Source organism: Periplaneta americana, chromosome 12 (assembly GCF_040183065.1).
Source record: "Periplaneta americana isolate PAMFEO1 chromosome 12, P.americana_PAMFEO1_priV1, whole genome shotgun sequence".
Lineage (NCBI taxonomy): Eukaryota > Metazoa > Arthropoda > Insecta > Blattodea > Blattidae > Periplaneta > Periplaneta americana.
Window position 1 is genome coordinate 61,026,242 of NC_091128.1, and position 19,317 is coordinate 61,045,558.

Below are 19,317 nucleotides of genomic sequence, written 5' to 3' on the forward strand. Positions count from 1 at the left end.
TCCAGGAGTCTTTCCTTTCGAACGATTTTTAAGAGAACTCCTTGAGAGAATACAACACTTTAAGTTCATTTTTCAATCGTACAAAGTCAAAATATAAGATTTAAGGCTCTTTAAGCTCAGAAAATACGTCAATAGGAAGGTCTGCATCATTGTCGTAGTCGTCTTCCTAACAAGTATTAGGCCAAGTGGCCTGTTACGGTCTCAAACTAGAATTTTCAGTCCATCTCTTCTTCGGACGACCCAGAGATCTTTTGCCATGCGGATGGTAATGAAACAGTGCTTTTGGAATTCTGCATCGATCCATTCGTTCGAGATGACCCTTCCACTGAAGTTGATATTTGCTGATGAACTGCATAATGAGTTTCTATTTGAAGTTCTTGCATTATGTCCTCATTTTTTTATGATCCCAGCGAGATGAACCTCATCTCACTTGCTGTTATTCTACCGACATCTTTTTTCTTCACAGTCCAAGCTTCATTACCGTAGCTTAATACTGGCTGTGCTAAGGTTTTATACAAGCCTATTCTTGTGTGTCTTTGTACTAGTGAAGGTTTCATGATTTTATTAATGATCCCCATTGTTTTATTATATTTACATATTTTTTCAGCAATATTTACTTCTTCATAAGGTGATAGTGTATAGCTAAGGTAAGTGAAAGTATTTACTCTTTCTATTATTTTAGTATTCAAACAGATTTTACTTGGTACAGGGAATTTCCCACAAAATGACAAGATTTTCGTTTTTTCAATATTAATTTCCATGTTATATTTTTCACTGACCATATTTAAATTGTGTACTGAATATTGTAAATCATCTTCAGTTGATGCTATGAGAACTAGATAATCAGAGAAAAGTAAAGCATCAAGCTGCAAATTTCGATTAATTGGAATAAATCCATGGCATGTCTGTCGCCAATCTAGGTTTGCATCATAACGTCAAAATTCTAACAATTTAACAACGTCACAAACTTCAAGTGTTTCTGAGATTCAAATATTAACTTAGTTCATGAGCCAAAATGGTGTCCAAACTTCACAAAATATTCTCGAATACATGATACCGGTATGAATATCTTCATCATTACAGTTTCTCCTTTTAGACCTTGGCTCTTCTCCCTCTTTCAGATCAACAGTGATTACATCAACATATCTTTTGTAGGGATTATTTTTTTCCTTCTATTCACTTTGCAGTTAATGATTCGGAGTAGGCATTCAACTCTTTACGGTTACAAGTTTGTATTCGTACTTAAGCTGGAAAAAGGGATTATCCAGTAACTGTTTCACTTTGTATAGTAGAGACATTGAATATTTATCTGAGAAGAATCTAACTCCACATATTATTAAACAAAAATATTAGAAATACATTTCCCGATAGCCAATATAATAAAGAAAACTGCACACACTTGCAATAGCAGGTTTTACTTCCTCACATCACAACAATAACACGTGGCCCGTGGCTTCTGCTTCGTTCGAGGATGATTGCAACCTACATGGAGTAATGGATTACGTGAATATTATGTTTATAAGCACATCCACACACCGAGTCGGATATCTTTGTTACGGAATAATTAAAATACATTATTGTTTACTCTTCATTGTGCAATTTTGCTGAAAATGTGAAAATATACACTACTGGCCAAAAGTTTTCGATCACCTATCACAACTATGGATTTGTGGTTAAAACCGGGATTTCGTTTTGAATATTCTTACTTACTTACTGGCTTTTAAGGAACCTGGAGGTTCATTGCCACCCTCACTTAAGCCCGCCATTGGTCCCTATCTTGAGCAAGATTAATCCAGTCTCTATCATCATATCCCACCTCCCTCAAATCCATTTTAATATTATCTTCCCATCTAGGTCTCGGCCTCCCCAAAGGTCTTCTTCCCTCTGGCTTCCCAACTAACACTCTATATGCATTTGCATTTCTGGATTCGCCCATACGTGCTACATGACCTGCCCATCTCAGACGTCTGGATTTAATGTTCATAATTATGTCAGGTGAAGAATACAATGCGTGCAGTTTTTGAATATTCTATCATATCATAATGCTAGAGAGAGAAAATATTTATTTTGTTGGTCTATTTAGTTTTTCTGATGTATTTGTACATTGAAATAAAGTATATAGTTGTTTCCATAGCTGATCAAAAACTTTTGACCAGTAGTGTGTTTCACATAATTATTTCATATTTCTCTGTAGTGTCATTGTCCATAATCTATTCGTACGTCCAAAGCGACTTGGAAGAGTTTGAGGACAGTCGGGATGAGGCCGTGATTCAAGAAACAGAAGCCCTGAGGTACTATTCTCTGTTCTCTCCATCCCTTATTCCACCTCTGCCGCACAAATCCTTCTTGTTGAGAAAGCTGTGGTACAACCATCTGAAGCCTTGGAACTGATCATTATCTGCGATTTGTATTGCGTGCAAAATTTGTAAAGTAGTTACAGATGAAAAACATATATAAAGTTATGAATTATAAATAATTTTGGTTTTCCCTTATTTTTCATTTGGACATGGGCATCAGTGACAGCCTTGATAACCCACAATATACGTCACTGCTTTCGTTAGAGAACTATAATACAGTATGAGTAGGTCTATTGTAGTTAATAATGTTCATGCAACAATGTTAAAGAAATTTTCAAATTCCATTTCAGCATTGATAAAGATAATTAAACATCCCTTCATACATACAGGGATCTGCTTTATAAAATATTTGCTAAAAGAAAGTATTGCATGAGTGAATTAAGAAAATGAATGACGTAATAAAAATAAAGCTCCAAAATTTACTTCATGAATATTTTTTCTTTTAAAAAAGAGTATCTATCGCAACAGAAATGATTTAAGATTGACATTAGCTACTAACGGGATTCCCTGGTGGTCCAGGAGGTCCAGGAACTGGAATATACTTCGTACTTCCATCACCATCACCGCTTGTAGCTGGACCTGGAGGACCAGGAGGACCTGGTGGTCCAACGAGTCCAATTCCAGGAGAGCCTCTATCACCTTTTTCTCCTCTTTCCCCTTTAAACTGAAATTAATGGAATGCAGAACATGTAAATGGTGCCAGGGAAAAGTAGTATAAGTCGCTAAAAGCATTTAAAAGTTTAGACAAATATGTCAGATAGTGGAGTAATGTTTTTTACGGAACTGAATGCAATCCTAAATATTTTAGGGCTGCTGAATTCAACTAAATAAATAATAATTCATTATTTGAATATTTACACCAATTTTAAGAACTTATACTGTTTAGCAACTTACACTATTTTGATCAGTCAATTTTATTAATCTTTTTAAGCAAATGTAATTCTATGTAAATTATGAAAGTAAACACATACTTTTCTGATTTTTATCGCAATGCAATGTTGATTTGAATACCAATAGTCATTTTATGGCGTGATTTCAATTTTTAAAGTCACTTCAGGATTAGTTTACATTAATAAGAACAGGCACAGAAATAAAGAAATGAAACACTATATATTGTTGATTTGAATAACAATAGTGACTTGATATATTATATTTTTAAGTCACTTCAGTATTAGTTTACATTAATAATAACAGGCACAAAAATAACTCAAAGTAATATTGATTTGAATAGCAATAATCACTTTGATCTGATTTTTTTTCTAAATTCACTGTAGGATTAATTTTCATGAATAAAAACAGGCACAAGTCATGAAATAATGACTGAGTGACTGTTCTTCAACTTTAAAATTAATTCTCATCTCCACTGTCAACAAGATCGGGTCTTCATCTGGAATATTATCAGCCTGAAGAGCACAATAGAACTCATGGAACAAGGGATCAAGGAGTGGTAGCAGATCCATGAGGTCCTTTTTCTCTTTTGAGATAGCGAGGATTCTATCATAGAGATGTTATGGTGATAGTTTGGGGTTCGAATTTCCCTGATGGAAGAGGTTCAGAATCTTAAATTCTTCATCTTCATTCAAACTTGTTTAGTAAAGAATCTTTCCAGGTAGGTCTCTATGATACCTCAGCCATTTAACTTCAAGCCAATGAAATATCTCATTCTGCTCATTTCTTTTTCTGAGCACTAAAGCAGTAGATAAAAGCGACGAAATATTATGACAACGTGTATGCTTCAGCTCGAACTCTCTGAATTTCTTCTTCTTTCCCACTGTACGAATCAACTGATACCAATCATATGGAACAAAAATAGAAATCTATGTTTTCTTCTTGTGTTTTTCAAGAACAGTCCAAGATCTACATCACACTCCATATATCTGTGTCCACCTACCATCAATTTATAATCAATTTGGTTCAAGCTTTTTTCGTCTTGTAATACATTGAGGAAAATATCATATACATGTTAATTTCGATTTTTATCTCCACATGCATCAGAATAAAAAAACAACTTTCCCTTATCTGGAAGACACATGAACTTCTTGTGCAGACATGTGGCAATTTGATTACCTCCCCTTACTCCTGCACGCTCATGCCACGTGTAGCATGTCACATCATTATTGCCACAGTTGTGCACCATCAGGTTATTAGTCCAGAAAGATCTCTTATAAAATTCCATGGGAAGAGTTTAGGTAAGGTGCCAGAGATGTTGTAAAAATGTAACGCCTATATTTATTTATAGTTAGAAATAAACTTAGGTTTATTTTATTCTATTTATTTTTCTTTTATTGCTGTAATTATTGTATAATTGTTATTATACAGGGTGATTCACGAGGAAAGGTAAAAAATTTGGGATGTGAATTCTGAAGTCATTCTGAATCAAAAAGTTCATATGAATATAGGTCCGTTTTCGAACGGTACAGAGATATGGCTTTTTGATTTTACAAAAACTTCTGGGATTCCATTGTACTAACTCGCATTTAGAAACAGATAAAGGACAAATTTGAAGTTTATATTCACGTATGCATACATACCTAATATTCTAGATGTCGAGGTCGATGTTTTCGCACATTTTCAAATGTACCTTCTTCTGCTTCAATGCACTGTTGCGTTCGGGCGTGAATTGCGCTCATCGCTCGGGAGAGTTGCATGTGGCTGTTCTTTGTGGCGTGCAGCATCCAAAATACGGTCGATTAGCGCCTCTCTCGTTTTCACCTTACTTTGGTATACCAAGTCTTACATCCAACCCCATAGACAGTAAATACTCTTCGATGTGGTACTCTTCTGTTCGGAAAGCGTCGTTCATATTCAGTGATGGCATGCAAGGAACTTCCGTCGCACAAACCATAAACATACACAATATCGGCGTATTCTGCAGTAGAAAATTTATAAGGCATCTTGAAAAACACAACTTAACACTTCCGATAACTGTACCTGTATAACTACTGTTCTGTAAGTAGCTGACTGACCTGCTGTGAACTGATAAGCGATAGTGTAGTCTATTTGTGTTATGCGCGGGATCTGTGTCATTACATTCGATAAGGGCAGGCGATTGGACATTTGTAATGCCCCATCATCCAGTTTGAGGGTGAATGAACTTATCCACGTTGCTCACAATGCAGATTCCAATGTTACGTCATTCATTGCCACCTGTGACCTTGTCTCATATCTCACATCAGCACAATATGGTAACGTCTGATTCACATTGGGGCGAGACGTTTTACCAAAAAAATGCATCTAGCTCCGCCATCGTTCGAAAACGGACCTATGTTCATATGAACTTTTTGACTCAGAATGACTTCAGAATTCACATCCAAAATTTTTTACCTTTCCTCGTGAATCACCCTATTATATCACTGCCACTGGGTGTATACCCAATTGTAGTGTTAATAAATATATACATACATAAAAAAAAGGTAAAGGTATCCCCGTAACATGCCATGAAGGCACTTGGGGGGCATGGAGGTAGAGCCCCATGCTTTCCATGACCTCGGCACTAGAATGAGGTGATGTGGTCGGCACCACACTCTGACCACCTTTTACCCCCGGGAAAAACCCGGTATTCAATTTTATAGGAGGCTGAGTGAACCTCGGGGCCGTTCTGAAAGTTTGGCAATGAGAACACCAATTTCTGACGTGCATCCTTTTTACTGTCCATTGTAGACATCTTCCCCGACGGTATAGTAGTTTTCATGCTAGCTTATACTCGTAGATCCAAACTTTTAGGTTCAAGCCTCGCTGAGGGTGCTGGACTTTTAAGCAGTTATAAAATTATTTTTCCTTAGCATGGTTTCCTTTGAAAAGGAAGTAAAACTGGAGATTTCGTGTCGTAGATTTACGGCACGTGGAAGAATTATGGGCCACCACGTTAAAATCATCGGCTAACTGCTTCCCACTGTACCAAGTTTTCTTGTTTGCACACTACAAAGACATTTGCAGAACAACCTATCGTGAGAATGCAAAGGCCTCTAAAGTACAGTGCAGGAATACAACAGACCTTGAAAGACCTCAGCCTTTACATGAATTAAATTGAATTTACTAATATTATCTTTCTTGGGATTTCGAAAAGTTCTGTATCAATAAGCAGTCTATACCGTAATTCCAAATGGTAGCTCTCCTGGATCGCCTTTCTCTCCCTTGAAGCCAGGAAGGCCTGGTGTACCCGGTTGTCCTGGTAAGCCCTGAAATACATGATAACATTTATGAAAGCATTGATCTTGAAAAGCTTAAGTGTTATATTCGGTACATAACGGACATTTCTGGGTAAATATAGAAACCGAACAAAGAAAGTATCAAATGAAAAGAAGATATTCCAGGAAGAAATCTTACAAATTAGATTTATATTGGAAAGATATCCTGATTGGTGTTCCACATATGTTTTAACAATACTAAAATGGTAATAATAATAATAATATTATTATTACTATTATTATTATTATTATTATTATTATTATTATTATTATTATTATTATTATTATTATTATTATTTTATTTTCCCTGGCAGAGTTAAGGCCATCAGGCCGTCTCTTTCAATCAACCAGGATCAAATCACATACCAGCATACAAATATTAACTTAAAAATAATAATAAACATAATAAAGTAAAAAAAAGAGATTGAATACATATACACAGTCAGTATTAACTTTAAAATAATAATAATATATATAATAAAAAAAAAGAGACTAAATACATAATCACAAACAGGAAAATACATTCTAGTATACAAATAATAACTTTAAAAAAAATAATTAATACATATGAATATAATGTCACAACTAAAGGAATAGTAGAATTAGTATGATCAGCACAGCACGTGTTACATTGAGACAATGACAATTACCTAGATATTAGTGTTAATGGAAAAATAAAGTAATGACTGTGTAAAATAATAATAATAATAATCATAATAATAATAATAGTAATAATAATAATAATAATAATAATAATAATAATAATAATAGTAATAATAATAATAATAAATAAAAATTATACCTAAAAAAACTAATTCTGTGCATTTAAAATATTTCTAAACAACCTAATTTTAAACAACTGAGGACTAAGACTACCCCTGATTTCCAGCAGCAGCGAATTCCATGGTATATTTTATAATTTAGTTCCCTCCAAAACAGTTTCTTTGACTCGAAATAAATTCTGCCTATAGTAAGATACTATTACTGTATATAAAAAAATTAACCAAACTAAAAGACTGAAATTGTATTTTATCTCCTGAACATGAAGCCATTAAGGTACACTGAATATGAAGTGCTGATCATGATGTACGCAATGGTTGTCAAGCAGCTTTAATGTCGTTTGGTCGTGTGTTCGAATACTGCATAGGGAGTGGATATTTGTTCATTATCAATACATCCTTCCCACTGAATTTCTTGATGACTTATTTTTAAAAGGAAACGTTTAAGATGTGTGAACTTTAATAATCTCAGCATAGCCCATGCAGTTTATATTATGTACTAATTAATTCTTATAATGCAACAGTCTTATTTTTGAACTAAGTGATGAATAATTTTTAAGAAGCTGCACTTATTATAAAAAAATTTCATAATTCTGACATCTTTTATATTGCACTTAAATCTGACAAAAAGAAAAGAATCTATTTAAGAAATACTCGTATTTGTTAAAATTGGTTAATTAAATAAGGTAAATTTTGTAACTGTTCAAAAATTCAATTAGAAAACAATTGTACATAATTTTACAGTACTATTATTTTCACCTTATACTGGTGTTTCAAAAGTGATCGTCAAAAATTTAGGGAAGGAAAGTAAAAATGAAGAGAAGCAAGAAAGTTCCAGTAAACATGGGTCCGCAGATTAACCATTTATGAGATGATGCCATTTTGTGCTGTTGGAGTCTCATGAATACTAAGTACTAATTCCAACTAAAACAGTGACAATTTTATTTTATTTATCAATCATGAGACAGTAAAATTTATAATTTTGGCTCCAACTTCACAGAAATGTGATTGAACATACACAAAAGGAACTTTTTTGTTTTTAACAACAATATGGTACCTTACAGTGTAGTATGAACATGTTAACTGGAGAATTTTACAGCAGGTGTTCAAAATGCTGACCAAGCACTTGAATGCATCTGTCTAATCTTCTCTGCAAAGATCTGCGAACGTGCTCGAGCAATCCTGGGTCATTCTTCATTTGCTGGAAGACGTGTACAATCCGATGCTGCAGTTCTTCTTGTGTGGTGATGTCTGTTTTGTGAACCGGGCTTTTTGCATAATCCCATGCACAAAAATCCAAAGAATTTAAATCCGGTGCTCTAGGTACATATCCTCCTCTACCTTTCCACCATTCATCATATTGTCTATTTAGATATCATCTCACACTTAGAAGGAAATTGGATGGAGGAGAGCTCAGCATACATACGAAGCATGAATGTTGCCACTTTAATGTATTCAGGTGCTCGGTTCACTGGTGGCCCCAACAACAAGAAAAAGGCATTATCTTGTAATTAATTTGCGGACCCATATTTATTCGAACTTTTTTTATTCTTTTCGTTTTCAGTTCTAATCTTGACTGCCTCCGTGGTCTGTTGGTCAGATGCTGGCTTCCAGATCACGAGGTCCCGGGTTCGATTCCCGGGCTCGGCGTTCGGTGAATTTTTCTTGAAGAAGAAGAATTCTCTCGGTGTCTAGAGTCTGGAAATTTGTATGACTGTGAGTATGATTGTGCCGGGTTAATAGTGCTGGGTTAATATTAATTAACCAATCTTCATAAATATAAAAAATACATCAGGACTGTCGCTGGACAGTAACCTGAACACACGTTTCAGCATCACATTGTTAACAAGTAAGTCCATCTGTTAGCACAACCATAAAGCATCTAATAGATGCTATAGAGTTACCAACAACGAGAAAAAAAAGTTCTAATCTCTAAATTTTTTACTATCACTTTTGAAACACTCTGTAAATTGAGAAAAAATAGGAAATATCATGAATGATTGTATTGCTGATACATACATACCTTTAAACTCTTGTGTTTGAGCATTAAAAAAAAAAAAGAAACAAATAAAAGATCAGAAAGTGCATGTATATTCACATAGCCTAACTAGAATTACTAAACGAAGCCACTTCATATTTATAATTCTTTATACAAAGCAAGATTTGTTCCTAGCCTATATTAAAAATTAGAGGTAGCCTACAAAATTGAAATACCGTACTATCTTTATCAATCCTTTCCTAGTTCATCTTGTTCTCCGACATTTTAATATTATGTCATTTTATATGTTTATTAACGTTTCACCTTAGCTTCTAAACAAAGGTAAGATTTTGAAGTCACTGGCACATAATAAGCTTAATTCAACAAATAAATAATGTTTCTACTTTGTATGTGGTTATATTGTACTAATTCAGCTTACATAATAGAGATAATACATACCCTCCATCCTGGCATTCCCATCTCTCCTATTGTTCCTGGTTTTCCAGGAGGACCTTGTGGCCCTGGAGGTCCTGGTTTGCCACGTCTTCCTCTCTTCCCATGATCTCCTTTTTCTCCTTTGATTGTGATGTATTCCCCGTCCATTCCAGCAATAGTTGCAGGTCCCGGAGGACCTCTCTCTCCCCGTTCTCCTTTCATACCAGGAGGTCCTGGTGGACCTGCTGTTCCTAGTTCACCTGGTTCACCTTTCTCACCTGCCGATCCCTATTAGGGAAATATAAAGTTCAGTACAGGAAAAACATGAAGCAGTCTTGAATTTTACACTTAAGGCAGACTTAAAATTTTAACACCTTATATTTTCAGTAACTAATCTGTAAATTATTTATTAATTTACTACTAGAAATATATTACTACGTCCATCTTCCCTCACACAAGTATGAATAATTATGTACATAGTATGCGGTATTATGGAAGAATCATTAGGCTACATTTTCTTGGTGATAAAGACTCAAAGAGATATGCTTCACATCTAAATGCAGGGAGCTTCTACTGTTAGTCCTGTCTACTGTTAGTTATTTTAATAAAACTGTGATGGTTATCAAAACGATGACAATCGAATCAAGTAAACCTACATTATAGCCACAATTGGTTCCGAAATTAAAATTTGTTCACATATAAATAACTTTATTTTAGGTTATAACTTTGAACAAAATTATTTCGGAATATGTATGATAATAACTTTCTTGTGTTAAATATTATTAACGTACCTTATTAACTTGTTTCGACCTATTTTCGGTCATCTTCGGAACTGGTCGTTGTTGGTCTTGGCACCTCTTGTTTCCTATGTGGGTGGGTTCGTAGTGTTCATCTTGTTCTCCAACATTTTAATATTATGTCATTTTATATGTTTATTTACGTCTCACCTTAGCTTCTAAACACATAGGAAACAAGAGGCGCCAAGACCAACAACGACCAGTTCCGAAGATGACCGAAAATAGGTCGAAACATGTTAACAAGGTACGTTAATAATATTTAACACAAGAAAGTTATTATCATACATATTCCGAAGTGGTACAGTGTTAAAAGTTGTGTAATCAAGATGTACAAAATTATTTATTACTGTATACAAGAAATATAATCTCTTAACACTATGAAGTTCATTTAAAATAACAAAAGAACATTATACCGGTATCCACTACATATTTATGATGGGAATCTGATAGAAAAGCTTAACAAGTGATGTAAAATTCAATCAACACTGAATTGCGTTGTTTCGATAGCAAATACCGTAGGCCTACCAGTACTGTATTTTTACCATAAAGCCATCACAAGCTTTCATTACGGTACTTCAATAAGTTCCGTAAATGCTAATTTTGCCAAATTTTGTGTTGGTACATGTATTATTTTTTTTATCGGTGATAGTTCAATCATGTGTACGGAAATATGTATGCACAAGTTATGTTCACTATTAGGTTATCTGCCTCAAAATCACTATACTTTATCTTAATTAATCTAACTTCTAAAAACGAACAATTTTAGATTTCTTTATTACTTTCACACTTTTGGAGCCATTCTGAATAGAAGAAAAGCACCAAGTTAGCTGCAGACAGTCAAGGAACTTCAATGATAGTTATGATCAACTTTTCTATAAACAATATTGTCTAGACTGTGTATCCGCAAAGTCTAGGACTGGCTGCGTGACCCACAACATTACGAAACACTTGGACGCATGACAGGATGCTTGAGAGTAAGTAAAGGGTGGTCATTCAAAAGAAATACATTGGTACGTGATCCGGCAAAACCGACAATTAATAGAATTCCGATTTTAATCGAATTTAATAATATTAAGTAGTAAACGATGATTAGTGGTAACGAGGAAGTAGGAAGTAACAATAATATGAAGTCCACTGCAACTTGGAATACAAACAATCCAAACACGTAATCACATAATTTGAAAGTGCTTTCATTAAATTAATATAATTGTGTATAATTTCCATCTATAATGTACCTAAATATCGGTGGCTTCCTGATCGGCTCTTTTCTAAATATAGAAATGATAATGAAATTAAAGAAACTCATTGTGTGTCAAATACCCGCTTTCTCGAAGGAAAGAATTTGATTCTAAAAAAAAAAATACACGCACGCACACACATACTATACATTGTATGTAATGTATGTGTGTATATATATACATACATACATACAGAGTGTTTAAAAAATACGTGGGCATAATTTCAGGTATGTATTTCCCACATGTAGACAATCAAAATAGTTCATTACAACATGTGTCCGGAAATGCTTCATTTCCGAGTTATGGCCTTCACAACATTGAAATTCACCGGAACGTTTTTCTTTCCGCAGGTCGTTGTCATTACAGAAGATGTTCAAAATGTCCACCTCTTGCTTGAATACAGACCTCACATCGATGTCTCATTGACCTGCGAACACGATCCCAAACTCCAGGAGTATTGCGTATGTCCTCAGAACATGCCACAATTCGATTCCGAAGGGATTCCAAATCAGGCACCGGAGACGAATAAACCAATGATTTTAAATGGCCCCACAAGTAGAAATCGAGAGGGTTCAGATCAGGTGAGCGTGGAGGCCAAGCAATTGGGCCACCTCTACCTATCCATCGATCAGGAAACCTTCGATCCAAGTACTGGCGAGCTGTACGACTGAAGTGTGCAGGAGCGCCATCATGCAAGAAGTGAATGTGTTGACGATTGATCAGTGGAGTGTCTTCTAAAACATGAGGTATGGTTTTTTCCAGGAAGTTTGTGTACGCCTGTCTCGTAAGTCTGTTTACAAGTACATGGGGTCCAACTAATCGATCACCACTGATACCAGCCCACATGTTGAGGGAGAACCGCACCTGGTGATGAGATGGAACAGTTGCAAGTGGGTTTTCATACGCCCATACATGCTGATTGTGGAAATTTGTTATGCCATCTCGTGTGAACTGTGCTTCATCTGTAAATAATACTAAGGCAGGAAAGTTCGGATTTACACCACACTGCTGCAAGAACCACTGACAGAACCTAACTCGTGCAGGGTAATCTGCTGGTGACAGGGCCAGTACACGTTGTAAATGATAAGGATACAATTGATACTCTTTCAACAGTCTCCAGACAGTCGTATGAGGAACATTGACTTGCAACGCTACCCTTCGTGTGCTGATAGAAGGAGTCATGTTCACAGCCTCCAGAATCTCCTCCTGTACTTCTGGAGTTGTAGATCTTGGCCGTCCCCTTCCCAAACCAGGAGAGTTAAATTTTCCATACTCGCACAGACGGTAATGGAGACGTACAAATGTCTTCCGATCTGGACATTGTTGCTGTGGGTACCCCTCCTGGTACAAACGACGAGCCAGCGCAGCATTGCCGTCCGCCTTACCGTACATGAAGTGTATCTCTGCCAGCTCTTGATTTGAATACATGTCGCACAGTCTAACGCCTACACAACACTGAATGTAACCTTCGCCTCGAAATGAACTGTCAGAGTGCCCTCTTAATGTCTCCTTTGACGGCAACGACCTGCGGAAAGAAAAACGTTCTGGTGAATTTCAATGTTGTGAAGGCCATAACTCGGAAATAAAGCATTTCCGGACACATATTGTAATGAACTATTTTGACTGTCTACATGTGGGAAATACATACCTGAAATTATGCCCCGTATTTTTTAAACACCCTGTATATATAGAGAGTTAGCCGTAAGTAATGTCATTATTTCAGGAAGTTACTCTTTGAGATATATTTCAAACAAAAAAGTTTATCCATGTTGAATCTTTCGTACACTACTTTTAATACTTGAATATAAATAATTGATTAAATACTGATCTTACTCGTGTTAATTGTGTAAGCATGTGCGGCTTACAGCTGTTTCGGTGCTTCTTCACACCATCCTCAGAGCCTACTCTCAGAGCCTAGGCTCTGAGGATGGTGTGAAGAAGCACCGAAACAGCTGTAAACCGCACATGCTTACACAATTAACACGAGTAAGATCGCCATTTAATCAATTATTTTAAAAAAGCTTAATACAATTTTGCTCGTTTTTGCTTCCTTTTCGAGATAAAAATTGTTTTATATTAAATACTTCATAGCATGTTTTGGGAAAGCAATCTATTGAATTTACAGTACACTCAGTGAATTTAAGAGACCAGTGTGTTATGATAATAAATGATTGAAAGAATTGGAACATATTTAACTTTTCGTTCTGAAAATTAATTTTCATGACTTCTGACGTCACATCTGACTTTTTAGACAGCTATCTAGTTCACTTCATCGGAAAATATAGCTTTGAGACACGTGAGTTGTTCTAAATAATATTTAATGATGTAGTTGCTGCAAACAATGTAGTCTGAAATTCGTGGAAAAAAATAGACAATATTTTTTAACAGTTCCACGCGCTCTAAACAATAATCCAATCACCTCTCAGCGATTTTCAGGTATATGGTATTTTTCTTCTGGGTAGATATTTAAAGCAAGTTTCATAAATGCCTCTTTTTTTCACGATCTACTTCTTTGCTCTGTGTATCACTTTTTTCAAAACATACCGTACTAACAAGTTTTGTAAGGATGGAAAAGTTAGTAAGAACAAATATCTTACGAATCATTACAGCACAATATGCCTTCTAAATAAAAATCTATGAAAATTATATCGAACAGACAAAGAATCATATCTACCAGTTCGCACAAGTACGTACAAATGAATTACCAATAGCATCACTGTGTCCGTCTTATGCCTCTTTAGGTCATGACATAATTTTCCGTTTTTCTAATGATACGAAGTCCACATACATTTTTGCAATAGTTAAAGGAATCAAGATTTAATTTCCTGGTTCAGATTCAATATTACAAATTTTGAGCACTATTATAGAGAAATAATGACACCCATCTAGTCACGCTAATTAAATATCTTAAGAATACACAAATGGCAAATAGCCTATGAATACATTAATACAATAATATGAACAGTTGATGTTCGATCGAAAATTACTAAAAAGTGGAAAGTTGTATTACAACGTTTTAATACAATAAAGTCCGTAATAATACTTTGTTTGCAAAACTGATGCCTCTTCTACTAAGTAGAGGGTTAAGTGTCTTGGAGGACAGTAGGCAAAATAGTAATAGTACAAATTTGATAAATTAATTTAATAAAATGTTATATGACGGTGTTAAAAGAGGGAGTGTGTTAATGGTTTTCAGTTTCATGTTCAACCATTATATTTATGTTCACATGTTAAACAAAACAAAAATGTGATATAAATATTGTGGTAAAACATATTATTTAAACTGGTAAATCATTATACACGCCTTTGGGGATATGAAAAATACTAGTATGTGTTGGTATAATAGGTATCTGCAATACCGATTGGGCTCTAATTTTGGCATAATGGATACTTGTAATACGGATCGGGCTGTGTAACATGGGATGTAGTTCCGAATTTTGCCGCTATGTGCAACGAGATGTAGTTCCGATTCTTTGCCGCCATGTGTCTCGATGTCGCGTCAATAGCGTGTCGAAGGTAATGCATTGAGTTGGGGATCTTTCTGTTTATTTGTCTATGGTACTCTAATCATGAATTTGAGAATTCTGAAATTAAAATATATTTTCGGAGTATGTATTATATGAGAATTTAACACGAGAAAGTCATATAATACATATTCCGAAGTGATATAGTGTTAAAAGTTGTGTAATCAAGATATATAATCAAAATATCTCTTATTAAGGTAATCAAAACGACAACTCTTGTTAAAGTGGGACATTGATGAAAATGTTGGGAAAAATATCCTCAATTCTTTAAGGATACCATGATATATATATATATATATATATATATATATATATATATATATAATTATTTTCTGATTTGTCAAATCAGGCTGACTCTGAATATTCGCAGCATGTAAAGCACTCACTAATTCTTATACCCTGTCACTGTGACTTCGTCATTTCTGAATGTTTATCAATAGGCCTAAATTATAAATAAATTTCTCGAACTGCCTCTGTGTACACATACTAACCTAATTACTTTGCCATTCATCTCAGCATTTTAAAGTTAAATATATTTAATTTGAAATCAGGATTATGAATCTCTCTCCTTGGTAACGTCATGAAAAACCTCACCTGAATGCCATTAGCTCCTGGGATGCCTGGTAGTCCACTGCCTCCTCTGTCGCCTTTCTCCCCTTTGGGTCCTGTGTCACCTTTTTCCCCCGAAGGACCTAGATCACCTTTGTCCCCTTTGAGGCCCGCGGCTTTTTGGAAATAAGGTCAAAGTTTTATATTACCGATAATTACTAGTAAAGTAAAGAGAAAATGTCATAGTCTCATCATTAAAACATTAATTTGCCACTAAATATCTGAATGTTTCGTATTTGTTTTGGAATGATCTATCGTAACGAAACATTCCGAAATGTGTTTTAAATTATAATATAGCATGTTAAGTATAGACTATTGTGTACTATACATATAGCTTACCCGCTGTTCCTATTCCTGAACCTGAGAAGTCACCTTCTTCTGGATGATATATGGACAATGCAGGGGGTCCAGGAGGTCCGGGGGCACCTGGTTTCCCTGATTCACCTGCCTCACCTATGGAGAATTTGTGTAATTGGACATATAATTATATCATATTCATTTACAAAAATTTGAGTCTGCATTTTTAAACTAGTGCTTCAACTGCCCTCTTATTTAAATCCGAAAAACACAATATTTTCCTCTTATTGGTCATTAAATCAACTTGTTCCCTTTGAAAAAAATCCACGCTTTTGTTTTGCAGACTGTCATTCCTTGTTTTGAAGTGTTCCTATAGAAGCCATTAGGCAATGTATGAAAACAAATTAGTCATTGGGAAATAGACACACTTTCCATTTGACGATTTCTTTATTTTTTTTAGTTGGTTATTTAAAGACATTGTATAAACTACTACGTTATTTAGTGTCGATGGAATTGGTGATAGTGACTAGATGAGGTCGAGGTTTCGTCCTAAATTACATGACATTCTTCTCACGGTTGGGGAAAACCTCAGAAAAATCCAACCAGATAGGTCTAATCATCCAAAATGGAAACGAACCCATGCTCGATCAAGGGCAAGCACCTCTGCTGAATCAGCTACGTCGGTGGCTTTAACCATCTTACTTCTTTAATTTGACCCTGGGATAGATGTCCGTATCGGTGTGGAGAAGTATAGGCCTACCTGAGCTCATCTGCACTACTGTTGCTTTTGCTTGCACAGAATCCCGTCTTGATGTTTCACTACCATTGTTTATACTTAGTCATTAAGGGTGCTATTCATAGACATTTCGCTAGCCCGCGCTATGAGCACGCTAAACTACCCCCCGGCTATCGACTGATTACTTGTACAGGATTCATATCATATCATATCATATCATATCATATCATATCATATCATATCATATCATATCATATCATATCATATCATATCATATCATATCATATCATATCATATATCATATCATATATCATATCATATCCCATATCATATCTCATATCATACCATATCATATCATATCGCTAACACTAGTTTATGAATACGAAACACGTCAGTTCGCTGATCATCCACCAGAAGCCAGCACTAAGAATGTCTATGAATATGGCCCTAAATGGTTGAATAAATTTTGTTGAACTGAAAAATAACAGAAAACTGGCTGACTGAAGGACAGAGAGAGAAGTTTGCTCAAATACTACGAGGAAAGTATCAAAGAACAGTCGAATACTTCACAATTTCCTAGAATTATTGTCAAGAGTCACATATCATATTTCGCACAGCTGCCATGGCCATTCGGCTACTCAATCATCACAGAATGGGAGTGGTAAGCACAATAAGCCTCAGGCTGCAGTGCAAACCTTCGGGTCCCTCCTCCGTACAACAGAGAGAGAAAAAGAAATATTAGGCATATGACTGTTCCACAATAAAATTTTTTTACACTAATACCCTAGCTCACACCGTTGCTGAAAGATGGCAGGTGTGTGAACAATTTGGCGTCAGAGGACACGGAGCAGTTATCTACCGTAAAAACAACCTCGTTTCAAGCAACATCTTTAACACTATTCGTGTTTAAAACCTTACCCACGTAACTTTTCACTGCACACTCCTCATGTACCACTGTTGGTATGCATGTACTGGTTGAAAAATGCTGCTGTATTCTACAATTGTAAATTTGTTATATATCTTTTGACGATAACTAAATTATTTGGACTCATTCGAACATTAAGACGTAAAGTTCAATAAAAACCAAGCCTATGTTTGAGAGAGGCTATAAAAGTAGCTGATGACACTTGACAAAAAATTGAAACTTCAGAGAGCTAGTGCTAGTGCTAGAGATACCTTCAGAACTCTTTTTTGAAAGAGCAGCAGAAATTTGTAAAAAAACAAAAAAAAAAAAAAAGAGCTAGATTTGTCAATCTCACTTCCACGAATGGTAAGAGTCAAAAGAAATAGATGAATTTACATTCCATTTTTGGATCATTTTGAAACAGAATTGTAATCTATGTTTGCTGAAAATAGGAAAGTGATATCTGGATTTCTTTTCACTTTTACCAGCCACAACTGGCACGTGAGAAGAAAGGAGCGTGGGAGAAGTTTAATATCTTAGTTAAATGCTGTAGCCTATTACGGATTGTATTGTATTTATTAACATTCCATGGTATTCATACATTGCTTTACAGCTAGAATATGGAACAAGTAAAAAAAAGTTAATACTATTATAAAGTCTTAATTTATAGTCACAGTCTAGATGAAATATATATACAGACGAGATTTACAATATAGTCTATTAGTACAACACATAGTTTTAGTATCATTTTCATGAAGTGTTATTGAATGTCATGAATTCACCTACAGAATAGAAGGCGTGAGAAATTAGGTACTTCTTTAATTTGGCCCTAAATAATCTTATGTTTTGAGTTTTATTTTTTATATCGATAGGGAGGCTATTAAAAATTTTTACTGCCATATAACGCACTCCTTTTTGATACCACGATAGACTTGCCGATGGAGTATGAAAGTCATTTTTTTGACGTGTATTTATGCTATGAACTGTTGAATTAGTTACAAAGTTTTCACGATTACATACGAGGAAGACTATTAATGAAAAGATATACTGACAAGCCATGGGCATTATTTGTAGTTTTTTTGAAAATAGTCCTACAAGATTCCCTAGATTTGGCACCTACTATTATTCTAATTACTCTTTTTTGTAATAGAAATATACTATTACTATCTGTGGAATTTCCCCAGAATATTATTCCAAAACTCATTACCGAGTGGAAGTATGCAAAGTATATTGTTTTTAAGGTATTGATATTTACTATCTTTTGCATAGATCTAATAGCAAAACAAGCTGAATTTAGTTTGGGGGTAATTTCTTTAATATGATTTTTCCAATTTAACACATTATCGATTTTTAAGCCAAGACGTAAGGTGACGTTGAGGATGTGGCTGAATGGCATTTATGAAGAAGTAAAAGCATCAAAACAAAGTCCGAGATCCTAATGCGCCATAAGAAGATTTCATGTATGCAACAAAGATA

The 19,317-nt window shown here is 35.0% G+C and overlaps 1 protein-coding gene across 12 annotated transcripts in view; it reads right to left on the reverse strand.

Moving 5' to 3' along the window:
* The window catches only part of LOC138710493 (collagen alpha-1(XVIII) chain-like), an 864,740-nt gene that overhangs the window by 47,019 nt on the left and 798,404 nt on the right, over positions 1-19,317 (reverse strand). For all 12 annotated transcript variants that reach the window (XM_069841426.1, XM_069841424.1, XM_069841425.1 and 9 more), the window contains 5 exons: positions 16,244-16,357; positions 15,890-16,020; positions 9,761-10,024; positions 6,449-6,535; positions 2,857-3,021 (listed from right to left, as the gene is read on the reverse strand). In XM_069841426.1, coding sequence (XP_069697527.1) covers positions 2,857-3,021; positions 6,449-6,535; positions 9,761-10,024; positions 15,890-16,020; positions 16,244-16,357 — 761 coding nt within the window. The remainder of the gene's footprint in view (positions 1-2,856; positions 3,022-6,448; positions 6,536-9,760; positions 10,025-15,889; positions 16,021-16,243; positions 16,358-19,317) is intronic.